This window comes from Colossoma macropomum, unplaced genomic scaffold (assembly GCF_904425465.1).
Source record: "Colossoma macropomum unplaced genomic scaffold, Colossoma_macropomum, whole genome shotgun sequence".
NCBI lineage: Eukaryota > Metazoa > Chordata > Actinopteri > Characiformes > Serrasalmidae > Colossoma > Colossoma macropomum.
This window is the reverse complement of record NW_023494791.1, coordinates 45544950-45559966: the sequence shown is the minus strand read 5'-3', so window position 1 is coordinate 45559966 and position 15017 is coordinate 45544950. Positions and strand designations below refer to the sequence as shown.

The 15017-nt window shown below is 39.2% G+C and overlaps 1 protein-coding gene across 1 annotated transcript; it reads left to right on the top strand.

Annotated features, from left to right (window-relative positions):
* Window positions 1–9985: 9985 nt before the first annotated feature.
* LOC118810977 (zinc transporter 10-like) lies at window positions 9986–14021 on the top strand. The gene is made up of 3 exons (XM_036575159.1): window positions 9986–10645; window positions 12116–12263; window positions 13856–14021. Exons 1-2 carry the CDS (start codon window positions 10159–10161, stop codon window positions 12142–12144), a joined length of 516 nt encoding a protein of 171 aa, XP_036431052.1. The 5' UTR covers window positions 9986–10158; the 3' UTR covers window positions 12145–12263; window positions 13856–14021.
* Window positions 14022–15017: the final 996 nt, after the last annotated feature.

The following is a 15017-nucleotide window of genomic DNA, read 5'->3' as shown; positions in this document are numbered from 1 at the left end:
CAGACTCAGGCTGCTGTGTGATATAATAAGACACGTGTTCATGCATGAGGGGAAAAAGAGAGGCATAGTGGAAGTAGATACTTATTAACTTTATTAGAACGTTGCTATCAGTGCATGATTAGACAGTATGTTTAAAGATAAGCTACGCTCTTTCTTTTCAGTTCTACTTTCTCACAGATGTTGTCCGGTAAGTATTCCAGTCGTGAGAATCCCGTAGACTGTGCATTTATTTCGCTCATTTATCACCTGATTTGACTCATCATGCAGTGGCCAGGCCTGTCATGGGCTACATCATGTGTGCTAAAGCAGCCATCTTGCATTGTGTTTGTGTTGGTCCTTTATTGACCATTCACTACAGTGCCAAGTAAGTAACGACCACTGAATGTCAAAGAAAAATACATTATATGGACAAAAGTATCAGGACAGCTACACATTACACCTACAGGGACTTTGATGACATCCCATTCTAAATCCATAGGCATTAATAAGGAGTTGGTCCCCCCTTTGCAGCTATAACAGCTTCCTTCCTACTGGGAAGCTCTCTATGAGATTTCCATTATGATTTCCCTTCACTAGAGCTAAGGGTTCTAGGCCAACCCCTGAAAAACAACCCCATATCATCATCCCTCCTCCACCAAACTTTACAGTTGGTACAATGCAGTCAGGCAGGTTACGTTCTCCTGGCATTCAACAAACCCAGACTCATCCATCGGATTGCCAGATGGAGAAGCTGATTCATCACTCCACAGAATACATTTCCACTGCTCCAGAGTCCAGTGGCTGCGCTTTACACCCCTTCATCCGACACCTGGCATTGTACTTGGTGATGTGAGGCTTGTGTGCGGCTGCTCGGCCATGGAAACCCTTTTCATGAAGCTCCTGATGCACAGTTCTTTTGCTGATGTTGCTTCCAGAGGCAAATTGGAACTCTTTAGTGAGTGATTCAACAGAGGATAGGCACTGTGTGCTTCAGCATCCCCACTCTGTGAGTTTGCGTGGTCTGCTGCTTCGTGGCTGAGCTGTTGCTGCTTCTAGACACTTCCATTTCATAATAATAGCACTTACAGTTGACGGGGCAGATCTAGCAGAACAGAAAATCAAGCTGCTTCTCATCGGAAAACATCCACAGGTGTTTCTGTCCATCCTTCCACTGTGAGAAGACGACTCAGCGCTATGGGTCTGAAAGGATGTATAGCTGTTGAGAAAAACCTCACTGAGAAAAGGAGACGGACACATCAAACAAAGAAGCTTAACAATGGACTGACCACCCCAGAGTCCAGACCTCAACACCACTGAATGGGTTTGGAGTTATTGGATTGTGAGAAGCAGAAAATGTGACCAACTTCTACGACTGAACTTTGGAAGTGTGGAAAAATATCCCTGCAGATTTATGTGAGAAACTGAAAGTGATTCGGAAAAGAAAAGAAGCTGCAACAAGAACAGAGTGGACACTAAATACTGAAAAACAGATATTATATTTAGCTGCTGAGACACTGAAAATAAGGGCCATTTTGACTCGAAATGAAGTAAATAAAGGGTCTAACTTTATAGAATAAACATCACAAACAATCAGATCTATAATAAATATCCATCATCCACCTTAGCTTTGAATCTAAAGTAACATGTAAACAGTAAATATTACCTGTATCAAAATGTTAAATGGTTCCTTGAGTTATTCAAAGTATAAAGAACCTCCACATTATGTAAAAGGTCTAGAAAGAACCCTTAAATTGGTAAAGAACCTTTACAACATGTGAAGATCTTCTCACAAATCGGCTAAGTCATCACAGTATGGCTTTGCATTCTGTATGTAAATGAACTGAATGTGAATTGTAACTGTGAGTGTGAACAGCTCGTTCCTCATTAGCAGTTACTGAATTAATTAGTGCGTCTTCTGTCCTCAGTCTAACTGTGAGCGTGACACTGGCTTGCGTACCGCTGTCTTATGTTTCCACCCCTATAGAGACCTCTAGACGGTGTGTTTTGGTTACCTGCCTGCCTCTCGGTGACGAGCTGAGTCACTGTGACGATGACGATACGTGTGAGCATGTGTGTGTGTTTGTGTATGTTTGTTTTTGTACATTTTCAAGACAAAATGATCCTGACTCAAGTGCTTTTCACAAAAGTACGTAAATGTTAACTTTACAGGAGAAGGAGAAAACACTCTTAACTTTGACTGGGAGTTAATGGAACCAGGTTTGTTCATCATGACTTTTTAACACAATGTAAACTTTTCAAACTGTGTCCAAAAGGAAAAATGAGATACAATGATATTGTTCTGACAGTGACAAAATATATATAATATATATCACTGTTGTCTGAAGAAAACCTCGTATCTCCAAAATGGTAACTTTACAGGAGAAGGAAAAAACATACTTTACTTTTAATGTAAGTCAATGGAACCAGACTTTTTTCCAAGTAAGTTTGGGTCATTTCTTTTGGTCCATTCTTCATGAAAATTACACACAATGTAAAGGGCCACAGACATTTTCAAATTATGTCAAAAACTAAAAAACAACGAAAATGGACAAGGTTTTCTTCCGACAACAGCGATATGGAACATATTATTATTATTACACACACATACTTACATTTTATATACGTACTTATATGCATATGGGATATATGTATGAACTTGTCCAGGCAATGTATAAAATCAAATCTGGTGTGTGTGTGTGTGTGCGTGTGTCCGTGTGCGTACGTGCCTACTCTGGTGCTTTTGACCGACTGGTGGGTTTTGGTTACTGCCCTGCCCCCTGTACCCAGCAGAGCCACCCTGATGACGCTCTACATTAGCAGATCTGAGGATCAGTCATGCCTCACATCCTGCTTTGTCTGTCATATATTATTCACTCGTTTGAAAACTGAACCTGGATCATGGACGTGCCACGATTTCTGTCCTCCTTCTGTTCTAACGTGAGAACACGCAGCCTACAGTCGTACACTTCACACCAAAGTTTGGAAGCAATGCTGACTTTGTAAAAACAAGACGGACAAGCCTTTGCTGGACGGCCATCACTGAAGTGTCTACAGTGATTGTTATGTTGATACTGTTATCATATATATTGATATTGTTATCACATTAATATTGTTATTAGACCTAACTGATCCTATAAGGGAAGATTTCTTTCAATTTCGCTGTCTAAACATGCGAAGTTGGGGAGCAGCACTGAGTTGCTAGCAAAGCAGCGCCACCTGGGGGAGTGGCCCAACAGCACAACCAGGAATACCCAGTCAGTCTTCTGGTTGTGGGCTCACCTATATATATATATATATAGACACACACACACACACACACACACATATATATATATATATATATATATATATATATATATATATATATATATACTCAGCACATATTAAAACCTAAACTGCTGAAGTAAAAATTAACATCATCATCATCATAATAACACATTTTTGGCACTTTGGCAGTCATGTGGTCGAGCACATGCTTTAGAAACACCAAGTATTTTCCACTGTTACTGCTTCTGTATTTTCCCAGCTACAGCATTTTCACAACTCCATGCAATGTTCCAGACCAAATATCATTATGAAATATCAGATTCAAATGAAAAGGTCTGCTTACAGTATTATTAGTATTATTAGTGCACCTTTAAAGTCTTTTGTTTTTATTAACCGTGAAAAATAGACAGTATAGTATGTGGTATATGTGATAATGACAAAGAAGTTTCGTTTTATGCCGTGGTCAGTGGTCAGATCACTTCCTCTGTGATGTCATTGCATGCTGTGATGTCATGCAGCTGAACATGTGATCAAGTATCCACAGAGCATGACTGATGAGAAATGGAAAAATGAGGCATACTGCCTTTTTAACCCTTAAATGGCTGTAGTTATTGTACATTGAGTGAAAAGTCTATAATTAGTTAGCCTATATGTAATTAATTAATTACATGGTTACATAATAAGTTAAAATTGCATTCAACTTACTTTCTGTATTTGCTTGTTTCTGTTTAAACAAAAAAAGACAAGAAACATGGCAACACTGTAAATTTCCTAAAATCATATTTTATATCCAGCCATTATAAGTTGTTCATTATAAGTTCCAGGAGACTTTCTGAGGAGACCAGACATAAGATAACCCACTTGCATAAGGAAGGAGGAAGTCAAAGTGAAAAAGCAGTTCAAAAACTGATTAAAAGCTACAGAGAAAATGTGGCTCCTAACAGCCACCCGGAAGAGCTGGAGGACACCAAAACTGCCCCCATCAGATAAACAGCACTTAAAGCTTTCATCTCTGAGAGAGAGGAGAAAATCAAGCTGCTTCAGATCTGAAAACATCCACAGGTGTTTCTGTCCATCCTTCCACTGTGAGAAGACGAATCAGCGCTGTGGGTCTGAAAGGATGTGTAGCATCTCATTTGCTGAAACATTTTAAGTCTTCATTTTCTACAATGAGTGCTTTAATGAGTTATGAACGAGATAACTGATAATTGTACGAGGTCTTTGAGGGCGTAGACGTCGTCGTTTATCCCGGAGGGTTAAGCGCAGGTTTATGATTAAACATTTTCTAACTGTGTTGTGGAGCTGGAGGCACGTAAATCTGGCGGGAGGGAAATGAGTGTTCAGAGTTGTACTTTGTAGCAGGACCACAAACTTCACTCCACTGTAATAACAAAGTGTGTTGTGTGTATGAGAAGAAGAGAGAAGACGATTATTGACCTTATCTGATCATATTCTACATACATTTTCTTTCAAAGACTCTATTAAATGTAATGCCTTAAAAATGCTTTTGGCCAAAAACACATCAGAACTTTTTACAGTGATTTCAAAGCTTAATTTGTTCTTTTTGATTATGTTCACAAAAGGTCCTATTTACTCCTTAAAAATGAAGGTTCTCAAATGGTTCTTAGCCTGGACAGTACAGTTCTAGAGCTTTAGAAAAAAATTTAATTGGTATAGAACCTTTGCATTATGTGGAGGTTCTTTAAACTGTATAACTATAAAATGTACAACAGTGGCTCTTTAAAGAACCATCCACTGTGAGGTTCTTCAGTGATTCTTCTTTCGTTGTGTTGGCTGAGCAACTTGTGTCTGATTGGTCAAACAGCTCTACACTCTTAAAAATGATGGTTCTTTAAGGGTTCTTTAGTGACGAAAATGATTTTATTTTGAGCCAAGGACATTCAAAGAACTCTTTACATGATTAAAGTGTTCTTTGTATTATTAAATGGTTCTTCAGATTGATGGAGAATGTGCTGTAGATGAAAAGGGTTCTTCTATTATTACAGGGTCAAGGCTGTAACAATAGAGGAACCCTTTTTGGTGCTATATCGAGGCCTTTTCAAAAATGTTCTATATGGAACCATATGAAACACTTATAAGTGGTTATTTCGTCATTGACCAAATGACTCGCATCTACCTACTCTCTCATAAAATACGCTTCTTCAAGGGTTCTTAAGTTAAATGAATGGTTCTATTTAGGACCATGAGTTCTGTGTAGAACCATTTAATGTGTAAATCGTTCCTTGCATGGTGAAATGGTTCTTCAGATTGATAGAGAATGTGTTGTATTTGGTTCTATAAAGAACCTTTTTGAAAATGGTTCTATACAGCACCAAACAGGGTTCTTCTATTGCTGAGAGGTTGAGTGTGTAATGACAGAACTTTTTGGTGCTTTATAGAACCATTTTCATATGGTTGAAAATATTTTGAATGACACATTCTCCATCAATCTGAAGAACCATTACCCCATGCAAAGAACAATTTAAGCATGAAATGGTTCTAGATAGATCTGATGGTTCTAAATAGAACCAATTCCTTTACTAAAGAACATCTTTTTTAAGAGTGTAGGGCCATCATAATACCAGAATTTTGATTTTGATACTAAGTGTTAGGGGTGGGAATCTTTAGGCACCTCACGATTCGATTCGATTACGGTTCAGAGGGCTGCGATGCGATTATAAAACGATTATCGATGCATCTCGATGCATCTTTTTTCTCTATACATGATTTCTATCTTCCTACTGTCTGAGGACTTGGTAGTTTTAAAACAAAGTATTTGTAATAATCCATAATGTAAATGCATTACGGATCATTACAAATACTTTGCTTTAATTATCTAAAATATCTTTTATTAATAAATCAAATGGAGGTGATGTGGCAAGTGAACTAGAAGGCTCTCATTCAGAGACGCTGCTGCCACTCATCTGCGATAAAATGTGCTGTTACCCTGAAATAAGATCCAGTGGTAATGGGTGTCCACGCAGCGCGTTACAGCCACCCTTTTGGTCTCGTTGTAGAGAGTCGGGGGGTATTTTCGAGACTGGATACTAAATCTCGGCTCCAAAGTGTGCAGCATAGCGCGAAAGCCCTGGTTCTCAACGACTGAGAACAGACAGCAGACAGCAGGTCACATAGCCCCGAACATTTTGTGACAAAGAAGAATTTTCACATTTTTACAGCTTGATTTACACGTCCGTTCTTTAACTCAGTCTCTCTTTTATCAATAGAAACACAACCAAATGCAGGCAACCTTGAAAGTATAGAGTATTGAGCTGTTTGCCAAACTACAATATTGAAAAAGTTTTGAACTTTCAACAAAGCAATGGAGAAGCTAATAAAGTGTCAGGTTGTTATAGAACGCCACAGAAGAATGGTGGAGGAATAAGATGGGAAAGAGGCGTGGGCAGCTAAAACAGCCCCAAAACAATATGCAAAGTAGTTACATTCACTGCATAGATAGTTAACCAAGTCGAGTTATTACTGTTTATTTTACAGTTTTTCACTGTAAAAAATGGCTCACCAGATCAACTTAAAACATTACTTCATGTGGTAACGAAGTTTTATTCAACAAAAATATTACACTGATTGAAAGAATCATTCATTAAAAGTATTTATTTAGGTTGAATAAAACTAGTTAATTTACTTGTTACAACATGAAGTATTTTTTTCAGTAGATCTGATGAGACATTTTTTTTCAGTGTATGCTCTTTTACTGCATTCTGTGAACCTGTAGTTCCAGACTCTAATCTGAGAATTTATAACCCCTTCGATCATTTAACACATTTGAATATTGGAGTTTAGTCCAGGCCTGGCAGCCACTGAGCTCAAGTACAGTGCAATTGATGAGGTGATTACTGACAACACTGGCGTTTTTATATATTACAGCTGAATAAGGGAGCTGTGGACCTGCTGTGACGCCAACACACCCTGACCTCATTAACCTCCCAAGAACTCAGAAAAAAAAAGAAGAAACGTGAACAAAAAAAAGTAGAAAAAGGAGAAATTCCTCTGGAGTAATGTTACTGTACAAGCTAGACTGGTCCTACGGGTCATTAATGGGCAGTTCTGAATCCATGTTTGCAGCAGTTCAGGGAAAATAAATGATAACAATCACCTGAGTTGCTTTGTAATGGATATGGACATGCAGGTCTATGGATTACTTACAGTAGTGCTGTGTAAAAGTTTGGGACTGTCCTCCACTTAATTAACTTCCAGTCAAATAGACCGAAGTTATTTTTCAGCATCAGGAAAAAAGCCAAAAATTACACAGAAGCCTCAACAGCTCAATATAATTTGTCAGTGTTTATCTTTATTCCAGCTTCCATTCTTTTCATGAGACTCACTTCCAGTTTTTCAAAGAAATCTGCAGACACACCTCCAAAATTCTCATGATCCAAGTAACCCCTCATTCTTTGATGTTCAGGTCTGCACTCTGGGGTGGTCAGTCCATTGTTCTGAGATTACCAGCAGCTTCTTTGTTTGATGTGTGTTTCCATGGAGCTTGATTTTCTCCTCTCTCTCAAAGATGAAGGCTTTAAGTGCTGTTTATCTGATGGGGAAGTGCTGGTGGTCTGTCAGGTCTTCCAGGTGGTTGTCAGGAGTCACATTTTCTCTGTAGCTTTTAATCATTTTTTAAACTCCAGTTCTGCTGTTCTTTCACTTCGACTTTCTCCTTCTTTATGCAAGTGGATTATTGTTTATGTAACTTTCTGGCTGCTGCTACTGATTTTATGCAGCTTTTGTCCATGTTAGAAACCACAAGAGCAAGTTTATTAGAGATGACTTTACAACTCTACTCAGAAAGCTTAACTATACAGGATGTACTTATAAAAAAATTAGAAAATAACTCAAGTAATTTGACAAAACTGGTATGGCCTCTTATTCAAAATTCCTGTTGCACCTTAAATGATGCAGCAGTTACACACACACACACACACACACACACACACACATATATCTACATCTATATATATATATATATATATATATATATATATATATATATTCTTAACCTTTGATGTAAGCTAATGTAAAGAGGTTTAATTCCATTTTGGAGCATTTCTATTGGTTCATTCATCATAAAATTTTGACACAATGTACAAGAACAGCTGTGCTCAAATGGTGCAGAAAAATAAAAATTGATACATATTTTTCTTTGGGCAGCGATGATATATCGCTGCTCTCGGAACAAAACCATGTATCTCCATTTTTGTTGTTTTTCAGGTTCTGACATAATTTGGAAACATCTGTTGTCCTTTACATTGTGTGTAAATTTCATGATGAACAGACCAAAAAAAAATGGAATAAAATTACTTTGAAAAAAAGTCTGGTTACACTGACTTCCATTCAAAGTAAAGTGTGTTTTTTCTGTCTCCTGTAAAGTTGCCGTGTTGGAGATATGAAGTTTCTGACCGTCAGAAATTGTAACATTTTCAGTCCAAGTGTGTGTTCCCTGTAAACGTGTCTAAGGGTGTGTCTGGTAACCTTACCCCCGCAGACCTCTGTGAGATTCATGACTACGTGAGGGAGAAACAAAGTTTAGATTTCAGTCACTTACCTTAAAGACACCTGAAGGTGCTGAGTCAAATGAATAGCAAGTGCATTATTTGAGATTTATTATTATTATTAGTGCAGTTAAGTTCACAGGTAAGATTAATCAGAGGCACACTGATCACACACAGGAAGGATCTGTCAGATAAGTCAGTGACCTGTGGTAGAAGTCTCAAAGATCTAGAGAGCTGTTGATTGTGGCTGTTACCTAAGAGATGTAATAAAAATAATAAATGTCTGGGACGAAGTTTTAGCTCTTTAAAAGTTTAATGATTGTTAAAAGACACACATCCTACATTTTCAGTGTCTTTTATTTTGCCCACTTGCAGCATCTGTGTGGGCTTATATACCAAAAGCAGTCATGGTTAAAACGACTCACTTTGTATCCCTTATGATTTAACAGGCTGTTTTGTGTTGCTGATATATCATCACTGTCGAGTAAAAACGCTGCATCTCCACTCTTGTAGGTTTTTTTATGCATAATTTATAAACTCCAGTTACTCTTTGCATTGTATTACAATTTCATGCCAAAGAGACCAACAGAAATGGTCCGAAATTCTTTGGAAAAAATTATATTACATTAACATTCATTGCAAGTTAAGACAGGTTTTTCTGTGTTGTGTAAAGTTACAGTTTTGGAGATACAAGGTTTTGTTCCAAAGATATATAAATATATATGTAAATGAGCTCTGTTCTGATTAGTTGTATTGCGCCTCATGCAAAGCAGGCAGGGCTGAAACACCCCTTATAACTTCAACATGAAGGTGCAGGGCTAAGCTGCTGCAGGCCTAATAGAGGGGTATATGTAAATGTTTCAAGGAAAACTAGCATTTTTTAGAGCATGTAAACAAATAAACAAACAAATAAATAAATGAAATAAATACAAAAAATGGAGATGGAGTCCTGACAGCATGATATGCTAATCATTAACGTTCGTAATTAATAATGGTACAGTGTAATAATAGTATAATAATATGAATTACTGTTTGTTCTTTATTTATTCATATAATTATAATTATAATATATGTGACTTATTATTAATAATAAAACATGCTTAATAATGTTATTTTAAATTCAACATTGACACATTATATCCATAGCAACCAACCCCTCCGTAGCGCCGCCCCCTCTGTCTTACCTGCCGCAGGTGCTACCGGAGCTGAACTCTGAATGGATGGACAGAGGAGGGGCGGTGGAGGGGGAGGGGGAGCGAACCGAAGGCTTTTAAACGGACCGAGGGCTGACAAACAAGCATCGCGCGCTGTTTTCCCCTCCGCGAGTGCGCGCACTGTAGACCTCCCTGAGAGAGAGAGAGAGAGAGAGAGAGAGAGAGAGAGAGACAGAGAGAGACAGAGAGAGAGAATGGGTCGCTACACGGGCAAAACCTGCCGCCTGATCTTCATGCTGGTGATCACCGTGGTGTTCTTCGTGGCCGAGATTGTGGCGGGCTACGCGGGGAACTCCATCGCGCTGGTCTCGGACTCCTTCAACATGCTGTCCGACATGGTGTCGCTCTGTGTGGGGCTGCTGTCCGCCCGCCTGTCGCGCCGCAGCGGCTCGGAGCGCTGCTCCTACGGCCTGGCCAGGGTGGAGGTGGTGGGCGCGCTCTCCAACGCCGTCTTCCTGACCGCCCTCCTCTTCTCCATCTCGGCCGAGGCCATCAAGAGGCTCAGCCGACCAGAGCCCATCGACGACCCTTTCCTGGTGCTGGTGGTCGGCTCGCTGGGGCTGGCGGTCAACGTGGTGGGGCTTTTCATCTTCCAGGACTGCCGGTGGTTGTGCGGGAGAGGCCAGCGTGGAGCAGCCGAGGAGAAGAGCGATGAGAAAGTGGTCATGAACGGAGAAGCAGGTGCTCATATTTTCGCAACGGTTGCTGCTTTTTCGCTTCTATAGAGGCAGAGATAAGCGGGACTCGGTAGCGCGAGGAACAAACGAGCGTTAAACTCTTTTATCCGCACAGAAAGTGCGTTACTTTTGATTTTCCCACCCATATTCCGGCGAGCCGCTCTTGAGCGCTTTGTGATTGGCTAGTGGCTCCTGCTCACGAGCAGTTCTAGCCAATCATAGCACAGCAAAGTCGAGGCTGTCGCAATACGGGTGGGATAAAAACGTGTCCGAGTTGCGGTTTGCGTGAGTCAGCGATTTTTCCTTCGTTATTGACTCTTTTCGACAGTAATGTGGAGCCCGTTCCGCCAGACACAGCAGGAAAAATCTTATTTTTCTGTCTCAGTTTCTGGCAGGATGTCAAACCTTTGGCGTAGTTTGTCGAAATAATGATCCATTTTGTCAAAATATTGCTTTAGTATCTGAAAATCATGACTTAGAATTCATTATTTTGTCGAGATTTTGAGTTATTGAGGCATAATGTATTATTAAATTTGATAAGTAATTATTTCAACGTAGTAAGTAAATTTTCTGAGAAAATAAGTCTTTATTTTGACATAGTAAGCTAATATTTAGAGTCAATAAATCATTATTTCGACAAAGTAAGTCATAATTTAGAGAAAATAAGTCATTATTTTAACATAGTCAGCCAATATTTAGGAAAAAAAATAGTATTGTCATTGTCATAGTAAGTCAAAATGTGGTCCTTAATTTGACATATTAAACCAAAATTTAGAGAAATGAGTCATTATGTCTACATAGTAAGTTAACTAAGTTATTTTGAGAAAATAAGTAATTATTTCGACATAGTCAGTTAATATTTTGAGAAAATAAGTCTTTATTTTGACATAGAAAGCCAATGCTGCCAATGAGTTTTGACATGGTGACATTTAGAGAAAATAGGTCATTATATGGACAAAGTAAATCAATATTTTGATTAAATAAGTCTTCTGTTTTGACATAGTAAGTCAATATTTGGGGAAAATATGTTCTTTTTTAACGTAATAAGCCAATATTTAGAGAAAATAATTATTCTGACAGAGTAAGTCAAATGTTTGAGAGAGTAACTCCTTACTCACAATTTTGACTTATTATATCAAAATAATGACGATTTCTCTAGATATTAGCTTACCTAATATCTAGAGAAATCGTCATTATTTTGATATAGTAAGTCAAAATTGTGACACACTGCTGCCAGAAACAAAGAAGAAGAAAAAAACTCACGACTGTGATTTTGACCCTGTTTAAACAAAACCCTGTTTGCACAGACGCAGATGTATGTAAATATGTATGTGCATGTACAGTGATTATGAGCAGCATGTTCAGTGTGCAGGATTTGAATGAAAAGCCATTCTTTGACAGTTGCTTCACTTTTTACAGTGTGGTCTCAACCTTCATTTTAACCTTCTCCACATGTTCATACTGTTCTCCCCAGATCTGTGTAAATGGTTCTTAACCCCCTGAATGCCAGCAAGTGCGCTCAGCACTGGTTTTCTGTCCATCCACAGGCTCCCTCGCCCAACAGACTGACTCACAGCAGAAAGATAAGAATCAGAGCGACGGCCAGCCGCTAAACATAAGAGGTAGGTTCTCTGGACTTATCGTGCGTGCAGCTATCAGACAGAAAGCCCTGCAGCTATCAGACAGAAAGCCCTGCCTGATCACACAGCCTCACTCACCTCTACTGGTCAAAAGTTTGGGGACACCTTGCCTTTTTCACTGTTATGTTTCAGTGCAAAGGTTTTTTCAACATAAAACAGCTGAGTGTTGATACTGTATAATTCAGCACATAGATCCATGTTCATCAAGGTGTCTTGCTTGGTATGAAGAGTAAGGGAGAGCGAGAAACAAATTTTTTTGTTTGTTTTTGTTTTTTTACCAAATCATTCTTAACATTTTTGAGTTGAATATTATTAAATATTTGAGAAGAAAATGTGTAACGCTCTATAGAAGCAACATATACACTGACCAGCCATAACATTACAATAACCTCCTTGTTTCTGCGCTCATTGTCCATTTTATCAGCTCCACTTACTATATAGGTGCACTTTGTAGTTCTACAGTTACAGACCGTAGTCCATCTGTTTGCATACTTTGTTAGCCTGTTTTTCAATAGTCAGGACCCCCATGGACCCTCACAGAGCAGGTATTATTTGGGTGGTGGATCATTCTCAGCACTGCAGTGACACTGACATGGTGGTGGTGTGTTAGTGTGTGTTGTGCTGGTACGAGTGGATCAGACACTGTGCACTGTGCAGGATGCACTTTAGTTTGACTAGCTTTGCTGCAAGTTGTTTTTTTTTTTTTGATGCTTAGATCTAAACAGCTTTCTGTTTCACATGCTTAGTTACTGCAAACCTACAAAGACAGCATGAACATTAAAACAGTGAGGTGTCCCCAAACTTTTGATGGGAGGCTAGCACTGCACAAAGTGGACAAAATACCACGCGGTATGGACTGCTCTCATGGTTATTTATTATTTTATTATTTTAAGCTATGCATATCAAATAACTAAATCTTTCATAACAAGCTATAATTGATGCAGTTTATTAATGCATATGTAACTGTTACATAATCATGAAACGGCATTTACAACCTATTAGATAATGATTATGTTGCTGTTGATTAAGGCCTTTTATTGTGTGTTACAGTGTTTTGCATCAGTTCATTAGACTTTTTAGCAACTGTTGCAACCAGCCCTTCAGTCTGTTACAGTAAACCCAACATGTGGGGTAGGTTGTAATAGTTGTGCTCCCACTGCTTTTGGCTGAATTGTTCACAAACATTAGTTGCTGGAGAGAAAGTTTAACTTTTAAAAATTGACCTGCATTATTTTGACCAAAACGATCCACCATTGTTGGATCACAAGAATGCCTAGATGAATCAAAGTGGCCACAGAAACTCATCTAGAATATTTGAGGTTGGTCAGGATGCACATGATGAAAAGTTTTGTGATTTGTTAAAGGACTCTTATTTTGCATTTATTTGCATATATTATATTTCTTGCTGTATTAGTATTGCAAAAGTAAAAACAGTAACAACAGTGAACGGTATGTGCCTTATTTAGCTGCAGCGCAGAGATCTGATGGACGTCCTGGCTTTGCTGTGTTTATAGTTGATTACACTTGTTGCTCTTCCTCCCTCTACCTCACTCACCTCTCTTCCTCGCTCTCAGGAGTTTTACTCCACGTGCTGAACGATGCTTTGGGGTCAGTGGTTGTGGTGGTGGCCTCTGTTCTGTTTTATGTAAGGCCCTTGCCCGACAATGCCCCCTGTAACTGGCAGTGCTATGTGGACCCCAGCCTGACGCTGGCGATGGTGATCATCATCCTGTCCTCGGCCATTCCTCTCATGAAAGAGACCACTAGCATTCTTCTGCAGATGAGCCCACCTGACATGACTGTCTCCACAATATGTGAGTATGAAGGGCTAAAATAAGCAAACCTGTTGTTTTAGGGCTTTATTTATTCACACTTTAGAGCCTAATGACCAGGGCCAGAGGCAGTTAAAGGTGGAATAGGCAAGTGCCTGGGGCCTCCGTATTGCCAGGGGCCTCCACAACGCTGCTGTGACAAAAAGGTGTTGGTTTTATTATAGGATACGTTGGTTTGTTGTCACTGGTCAGAAAACCATCGATTCAAGCACTTGGCATTTTGCATGTCCCATCGAGACAATGTTTTATATACTTATGAATAAACAAGGGTACATGGTGTCTCACTTGTGAAGTGGTCAAACAACATAATCTTTATTCTGTATGTAGAATATTACAGAAAAGCACAGAAAAAGTTTGGACAGCACTCGTATAATTCATAAAATATTTATTAAATTCACAGGTCAAGCACAGACACAGCCTTCCTCAGCATGCTAATAGCATTCCAGCCCTCAGCCCAATAAATATATATAATGTTCTATATGAGCAACATATACACTGACCAGCCATAACATTAAAATCACCCCCTTGTTTCTACACTCATTGTCTAATTTACCAGTTTCATTGACCATATAGGAGCTCTTTGTAGTTCTACTTTGTAGTGCATACGTTGTTTGCCTGTTTTTCAATGGTCAGGACCCCCATGGACCCTCACAGAGCAGGTATTATTTGGGTGGTGGATCATTCTCAGCACTGCAGTGACACTGAAGTGGTGGTGGTGTGTTAGTGTGTGTTGTGCTGGCATGAGTGGATCAGACACTGTGTAAGTTCCATGAACCACCAGCTTAAGATACCACTGAGGCGAGTCACAAGTGCCAACAAGATCCATTACCAACCAATTTTTTCTATTTGTTTACTTCTTTGGATTCAGCACTTTACAGGTCCTTTTTGATGAGGAAAGTAGCCT

What these genes read in the sequence shown, in the direction of transcription:
- LOC118810977 (XM_036575159.1), top strand. Translation starts at nt 10,159, where the DNA reads ATGGGTCGCTACACGGGCAAAACCTGCCGCCTGATCTTCATGCTGGTG. An exon ending in GGTCATGAACGGAGAAGCAG is followed by an intron (nt 10,646 to 12,115) that starts GTGCTCATATTT and finishes TGTTCTCCCCAG; the next exon opens with ATCTGTGTAAATGGTTCTTA.